Consider the following 8,182-nt stretch of genomic DNA (forward strand, 5'->3'; position numbering starts at 1 on the left):
GTAGCCTTATTATGATTTTAGGCAGCCTCTCTGCTAATGGATGGGGCTGTGTTCCTGTCTTGCTAGTTGTTTGGCATAGGGTGTCCAGCACTGTAGTTTGCTGGTCGTTGAGTGAAGCTGGGTGTTGGTGTTGAGATGGAGATCTCTGCCGTTTGATATTACGTGGAGCTGGGAGGTCTCTTGTGGACTAGTGTCCTGAAGTTGGTTCTCCCACCTCAGAGGCACAGCCCTGATGCCTGGCTGGAGCACCAAGAGCCTTTAATCCACACGGCTCAGAATAAAAGGGAGAAAAAATAAGAAAGAAAGAGAGAGAGGGCTTCCCTGGTGGTGCAGTGGTTGAGAGTCTCTGCCTGCCGATGCAGGGGACACGGGTTCGTGCCTCGGTCCGGGAAGATCCCACATGCCACGGAGCGGCTGGGCCCGTGAGCCATGGCCGCTGAGCCTGCATGTCTGGAGCCTGCGCTCCTCAACGGGAGGGGCCACAACAGTGAGAGGCCCGCGTACTGAAAAAAAAAAAAAAAAAAAAAAAAAGGGGAGGGAGGGAGGAAAGAAAGAAAGAGGATAAAATAAAGTAGGATAAAAAAAATAAAGTCATTACAATAAAAAATAATTATTAAGAAGAAAAATGTTAAAAAGGAAAAAAAAAACACACAAAAAACGGGACGGTCAGAACCCTAGGACAAATGGTGATGATAGCAAAGCTATACAGACAAAATCTTACACAGAAGCATACACATACACACTCACAAAAAGAGAAAAAGGGGAAAAAATTAATATATCTTCCTCCCAAAGTCCACCTCCTCAATTTGGGATAATTCGTTGTCTATTCAGGTAGTGCACAGATGCAGGATGCATCAAGTTGATTGTGGAGCTTTAATCCACTGATCCTGAGGCTGCTGGGAGAGATTTCCTTTTCTCTTCTTTGTTTGCACAGCTCCCGGGGTTCAGCTTTGGATTTGTCCCTGCCTCTTTGTGTAGATCGCCGGAGGGCGTCTGTTCTTCGCTCAGACAGGACAGGGTTAAAGGAGCAGCTGATTTGGGGTCTCTGGCTCACTCAGGCCGGGGGGAGGGAGGGGCACGGAGTGCGGGGCGAGCCTGCGGTGGCAGAGGCCAGTGTGACGTTGCACCAGCCTGAGGCGCGCCGTGTATTCTCCTGGGGAAGTTGTCCCTGGATCCTGGGACCCTGGCAGTGGCGGGCTGCACTGGCTCCCTGTAGGGGAGGTGTGGATAGTGACCTGTGCTCACACACAGGCTTCTTGGTGGCAGCAGCAGCAGCCTTAGCGTCTCATGCCCGTCTCTGGTGTCTGCACTGATAGCCGCAGCTCACGCCCGTTTTTGGAGCTCTAAGCGGCGCGCTTAATCCCCTCTCCTCACGCACCAGGAAACAAAGAGGCAAGAAAAAGTCTCTTGTCTCTTCAGCAGCTCCGTGCCCGTCTCTGGAGCTCTTTTAAGTGGCGCGCTTAATCCCCTCTCCTGGCGCACCAGGAAACAGAGGCAAGAAAAATTCTCTTGTCTCTTCGGCAGCTCCGTGCCCGTCTCTCGATTACACATTTTCACCTAAAAGTTTTTAAAATTTCACCTTTCACATATGTTTTTAATCCATTTAGTATGATTTTTGTGTATGGTGTGAGGAAGAAATCCAATTTTTTTTCACACATAAATAATTAACTATCTTAGCTAGTTAAGAAGAAGAAGTCCCTCCTTCCCCCAATATCTTCCCTACCAGGGTTTAATGTATTCACAGATCTGTTTCTGAGCTCCCTACTCTATTTTACTGGTGATTTTGTTTATCTCAATGCCAATATCACATGATTTGAATTACCACAGCTTTAAACAAAACTTGATATCTCCTCACCTTATTCTTGTCTGGAATATTTTGGCTGCTCTTGGCCCTTTACTCTTCTACAAATTTTAGTATCAACTTGTCAAGTTCTTCAAACAACCTGTCTGGGTTTTGATTGGAACTGCATTGAATCTATGGATCAATCGGGGGGAAAAATAGTCTTTATAATACTGAGTTTCCATATCTATGGACATAGTATATTTCTCCATTTATTTAGATCTTCCTTAATGTCTTTCAAAAACATTTTACAATGTCTTCCATAAATGTCCTGGACAGCTTTTGTTAGATTTATTCTCACATATTTTATTTATTGATAATATAAATGATATCTTTTTAATAATTATTTACCAAACTCTTTATTGATGATGTGAAGAAATAGTTGATTTTTGAAAACTGATCTTATATCTAGTAAACTCATTACTTACAATAATTTTTCTCTAAGTCCATTTGGTTTGTTTTTTTAAAAAATCAAGCAATCATATAAAAGACAGTAATAGTTTCTATTTTTTTCATTTAAATCTGTGTAATTTCCCCTCCCTTTTCCTGTTTTACTAAACTGGCAAGGGCTTCTGGTACAAATGTTGAAAAGAACTGGTTCTTTTACAATTTCAAATAGTTTGCAGATGATTTTCCTGGATATTCTAAGCAGATGAATATATCTTTGCTAATAATAATAGTTTTATTTTTCCTCTCCAATTTTTACCATTTTTATAGTCTCTTGAGCTTTGATGATTTACAATGACATCCCTTTTTTTAAATACAAAAGAAATACTTCTTTCCCTCTCTCCATTAGATTACTGAAGACTTCACAAAACTCATTCTGTCATCTGCTCTTTCTGCTGACGCTTGCTCCTGAAAGGCAGTGTGGTATTCCCTAAGACTTTGGACTCTGAAACTTGGACCCATGAATTTAAACCCTACCTCTATCAGTTACTGAGCAGTGTAACCTTGGTCAAGTAACTTAACTTCTCTAGGCCTCAGTTTCCTCATCTCAAAAAAATGGAAATAATTTTTTGTGACAGTTGCCTAAGGTGTTGGCACATATAATGGAGGCCTAATTCCTTGGGTAGTCTGATTTTTCAACTTGTATTTGTTAGAACTCAGTGTATGGGAATTCATTAGAGCCTGTGTTGAAGTTGCTTTCTCCAATTGGGGGCACTAATCTTTAAAATTACAATTCTCAGCTTATGGATGTAGTACTTCTTGGGTCTTGACCTCATGAAAAATAATCTGTGATCCAGTCCTCCAGCCTGCAGAGGCCCCAGGCTCTGTCCCTAGTCCCCTCTGCATACCAAAGCTATACCAATTACAAAGATCTGAATTTATCCCTAGGATATACAGGGGTTGCTTCAGTGCTTATTTAACATCATGGTCCTGGGCTTCTGGTTCGCGCGTCTAACCTCAATAGATTTCTCTTACTTTCTGCATGCTTATCCAGTCATTTAAAAGGATGGTTTTTATATTTCATCAAGCTTTTATTATGTAGCTGAGGTTACACTGTCAGAAAGAGAAGTCATACTCTAGTAATTTTTAACAAGTCTTTTGGGTTTCCTAGGTACACAATCATATCATCAGCAACGAGATACAATTCTTTTCTAATAATTTACATAAGTTACTTCATTTACTTGTATTTGTTGGAACCTCCAAAACAACAGATGGTCCCTGCCTTGTTACCAAGTCATTTACAGTAATGCTTCCTCTTGTTTTTAGTAAAGAAACATTTTATCTTGAAGTAATTAAATGTATCCATCTGGTCCTTTTATGGTAATTTTTATTGCTCTAGAAAATTATCCTTTATTCTAATTTTCTAACTTATTGGAGAGGACCTGAAAATAGAACCTTAATATAATTGAAAAAATTTGTTGTATCTGTGGCTATTACCCTTTTTTGTTTCTAATATAGTTTATTGGTGTCTTTTCTTTTCCCTTGAACACACTGCAGAAGGCTACCCATCATATTCTTTTTCTCCAAGAACTAGTGATTTTTAATGCCTGATGTATATGTAGTGCATATAGCAATGTTTAAAATACATTTAAAACAAACAAATGTTTCTGGGGGTTAAATGACTACTATATTTCATGATCAAAATTCATTTTTAAGAGCAATTTTGTATCCAGAAGTATATTAGGTATTATGCAGAATCCTACTAATTCTTGCCTATTCTTACTCTAGTCAACAGCAAGCAGCAAATTATTATTTTCACTTAACTTTGTCATCTGAATAAGAACAAAATATATTGTTTGAAAAGTTTTGCTTAACAGTGCTATTCAAAGGACACAATAAAAATGGAAGAACTCTAGGTCATATATTAAATAAAGAAACTATGCAAAGCGACTCACTGATCCACTGGAAATGTACTAGACATAATCTAACACTCAGTTAAAATAATGTTGATATAATCCCCTTTCCTTATTTCTAATATACAATCTCAGTATCTGGTTATATTTTGAGATTTATAAAAACATTACCCATTCTGATAGTATAATTTTACTACCTACCTGTTTTTCATCAACCTTATTTCTCTTTTCAGTTGGGGGTCATCTGTCTTACTTGTCTGAGACGTAAGGGTTACGGGAGATGTCATCACCACGGTTTGTGGTAGCGAAGTAGCTGAAGGCGTGGTACGGATCTGATATGTCTGCATATCTCCTGATGCAGCTGTGTGGTCAAAAGAATGAGTTAATTTATAAGTGTCTTTGAAAGTACTTTGTGATGCTTTCCATAGATACTTAAGCAAACTTACTTTGTACAACCACCTGGTTGCTGGGCACAAGTATTTGCTGTCCATCAGAGGTCTGTGCATACTGGAGAATTGTTGTACCTTGTTGAGTACTGCCTGAATTTGTCATGGTTAATGTCTGAAGCCCCTGTACTCCATCTGTGCCTGGACTGGCCAGCTGTAAGGCTCCATTTGGGGCAATGGCAACTTTAACCAAAGAGAGAACATAGCTAATATAAGGCTGTACAACACACTAATGACAAAGGATCGGCAAAAAAAAATTTGCTATTTATTAAAACAGGTTTAAATGCAATTCCACTTGATAACTGTTGACTACTTTGGGTGAGCTATATGTAAAACAAGTAAAACGGCATTTCTTCAGAAAATTTTATATTTCAGATGCACTAATCTTAAATTTAGTCTCAAATTGTACAATAACAGATTGGTCAAAACCCATTTTGGGCTCTATAGAGCATTCCATGCTAATTGTTAATGTTGTCACAGCAGTTTTGGGCCATTAGAAGAGGGTACCACCGATGACTAACTTTTAAAGGAAAAATAAGTAGAAGGAAATATTAACATAGTTTGTAATTTTTATTTAAAAGCATTAAAAAGATTGTATTTTAAAATATTGTTGAATAGATAAGTGTGCCTATGGAAGAAAATTCAAAAAGGATAAAAGGTTACATAATGAAAAAGTAAATCTTCATACTCTTTCTTAGCTCCACTCTCTAGTGGTGACCACTGCTTCTGATTATCCTTATCCTTTCCCTTGTAGGATAAGGATACCACACAAGAAATATTCCCATATACTTTATAAAATGACTTTAGAAGTAAAGACATTAAAATTTTTTAGATTCAGAGATTTGTTTTAAACTTATACTAGGAATTACTTTCAATCTCCTTCCCTGCAACACACATTATATACATATATAAATATATTTATATAAATATATAAATAAAAAGTCCCATTATTCCTATTTATTCCACTGTCCACTCCCCACCCGCCTCCTGAGGTAAACATTATTTTGGTGCACAACCTTCCTAATCTTTTCCTATGCTCACACAGATTGATAAATAAATATCAAAATAGGTTTATTTACACACATTATAGATACACATCTTTTGATGTTAAATATATATGTTAATACAGAATGTTTTCGTTTTTGCAACATATCTTCCTGTACTTGCTTAACATGTGTATTTACCTGGTTGAATTTACTACTTTGAAGAACTCAACTGTACTGTTCAATACAGTAGCCATGAGCCATGCGTGGCTATTTAAATTAACTAAAATTAAAATAAAAAATTCAGTTCCTCAGTCTCACCAGCCACATGTCACGTGCTCAGTATTCACACATAGTTTAGCAGCTACTGTACTAGACAATGCAAATACAGAAACATTTGCATCCTCAAGTTCTACTGGATCATGTTGCCCTAAATATGATTTGTACTATACTTACTTCAGTTGTAACATATGAAATATTAGCCCAAGTTTCTATGTAGTTTTCAAAATTCTAATTTTTAATGGGTTTAGAATAATAAACCATTTAATATATAACTTTTAACTTGCTAATATGCTGCCTTAAAAAATTTTTTAGAAACAGCAATACATGATTAAAAAAAAAAATTCTATTTTGTTTAAAATGAAAAGTGAACCTCCCAATTGCCTCTTGATCTCTGCTCCTAAGTTTCCTTCCTTGCAACCGCTATTCCCAGTTTCTTATGTGTCCTCACAGAAATATTCTACATATATTCTTAAAATCATATATTCATAACACATTTTAATGAAAGCCTACATGCGCCAGGCGCTGTATGCCAAGGTTATAGTTGTGAACTTACATTCCTTGAGAACAGATCATAAATAAGCTAATCTATAATTATATACATTCTATAATTAAGCTACTATATTTACGTGCAGGTAGTAGGGATGACACCTCCAAAGATCCTGAGGCAGAAACAAGCTTCATGTATTAAGGAACAGCAAGAAAGTCTGTGTGGCCAGAATGGCATCAAGTGGCAGGAGATGAGATCAGAGTGGCAGGCAAAGCCAGATCCTGAATGTAATGCCTTGTGGGACCTATTCTAAGGTCACTGGAAGATTCTGAGCAAGAATGGTGTGATCTAATTGACATTTTAAATAAATTGTTCTGGCTGAGATATGGAAAAGTATTAGAGCAAGAATGGAAGCAAGATGACCAATCGGATACTGCAGTAATTCAGATGAGAGTGTAGACTGAGTTGGTGGAGATAGACTGAGGTGGTGGAGAGGATGACTGGAGATGGTGAGAGGTGGTCAGATGGGACACCAATAAAACTTGAAGAACAGGGGTTAGGAGAGGAGGGAGAGATTATCTCCAAACGGACACAGCACAAGTGAATTTCTTGGGGTGATGGAGTGTCTTGATTGTGGTGGTGCTTAGACAACTCCATGCATTTGTCAAAACTCACAGACTTATACCCTAAAGTAAGTATATCATTTACAAGCCGTGTATCACTTACAAGCTGTATGACTTCAGGGATATTATCTGACTCTCTAAGCCTTGGTTCCCTCATAAATTGATAACTGCCCACCTCACAAAGTTGTTGTAAGGAATAAATGAGATAATACTGAAAAAGAATTTTGCATTATTTCTGGCTCAAAATGTTATCCTTTAATAATCATCACTATTAAAGTATGACAGTTTACACACCACTTCTTCAAACAGAAAGGTTAGTTTTTGTGTGTCTATCGGGTGGGAAATTTATTCCTATACGTACTGTACTGTCCGGTGCTAGTCTGATAGATGGGAGTTGGAACAGACATAGAAGTGACAGCAGAAACTCCAGGATTTTCTCCGTCTCCTTTTCTGCCCCGTGTATCTTCAGAAGATAGGTCTTTCAAAATTTTTCTGTGAAAAATAGAACTCTATTATTACTGTTGGTGATGAGGACAGCTTTACAAAGAAATTACTAAACCTTTTTAATCTCAGGTTAAAAATACAGTAATCTGGTAGACACCTAAACTCTTCTGTCAAGGAATCCTTTCTTTAGCACATACTGTGTTTTAGCACAAACTAGACTTTATTAGCAGGCTGGTTATATTTTAGTTTATGATGACCTGAGAAGAGACACTGAGCAAATACCCATACAGAGTGCCTTTCAATATACAAGGCCCTTGTAGAGGTATGTCTCCTTCCCCTATAGGAGAGATGGCTCCATTGTGAGGTATTTCATTAATTTACAAAGTACTATTCATTTTCTAAATAGTGTCAGAGACTTCTATTTAAAAAGATTAAATTTTGAACTTCCCTGGCGGTCCAGTGGTTCCAGTGGAAGAATCTGTGCTTCCACTATAGAGGGACCAGTTCGATCCCTGGTTGGGGAACTAAGATCCTGCATGCCACGTGGCATGGCCAAAAAATAAAAATTAAAAAAAAAAAACTACTGTAAAGACTGGTGGTTGTCAAGGGGGAGTGAGGTGGGAGAGGGATGGATTGGGAGTTTGGGGTTAGCAGATTCAAACTGGTATATATGAAATGGATAAACAAGGTCCTACTGTATAGCACAGGGAACTATATTCAATATCCTGTGATAGAGATTTTGGGGGAAGATGGTAGAAGAGTAAGACACAGAGATCA

At 37.8% G+C, this 8,182-nt stretch overlaps 1 protein-coding gene across 5 annotated transcripts in view; it reads right to left on the bottom strand.

Annotated features, from left to right (window-relative positions):
- Positions 1 to 8,182, bottom strand: part of ATF1 (activating transcription factor 1) — a 67,901-nt gene that overhangs the window by 9,121 nt on the left and 50,598 nt on the right. For 2 of the 5 annotated variants that reach the window (XM_024122957.3, XM_028491345.2), the window contains 3 exons: positions 7,323 to 7,453; positions 4,587 to 4,769; positions 4,342 to 4,501 (listed from right to left, as the gene is read on the bottom strand). In XM_024122957.3, the coding sequence (XP_023978725.2) occupies positions 4,342 to 4,501; positions 4,587 to 4,769; positions 7,323 to 7,453 (474 nt within the window). Of the gene's footprint in view, positions 1 to 1,855; positions 1,976 to 4,341; positions 4,502 to 4,586; positions 4,770 to 7,322; positions 7,454 to 8,182 lie in introns of all 5 variants that reach the window. The other 3 variants (XM_028491346.2, XM_055085635.1, XR_002891612.3) reach the window with 2 other exon arrangements.

Source organism: Physeter macrocephalus, chromosome 6 (genome assembly GCF_002837175.3).
Source record: "Physeter macrocephalus isolate SW-GA chromosome 6, ASM283717v5, whole genome shotgun sequence".
Classification (NCBI taxonomy): Eukaryota; Metazoa; Chordata; class Mammalia; order Artiodactyla; family Physeteridae; genus Physeter; species Physeter macrocephalus.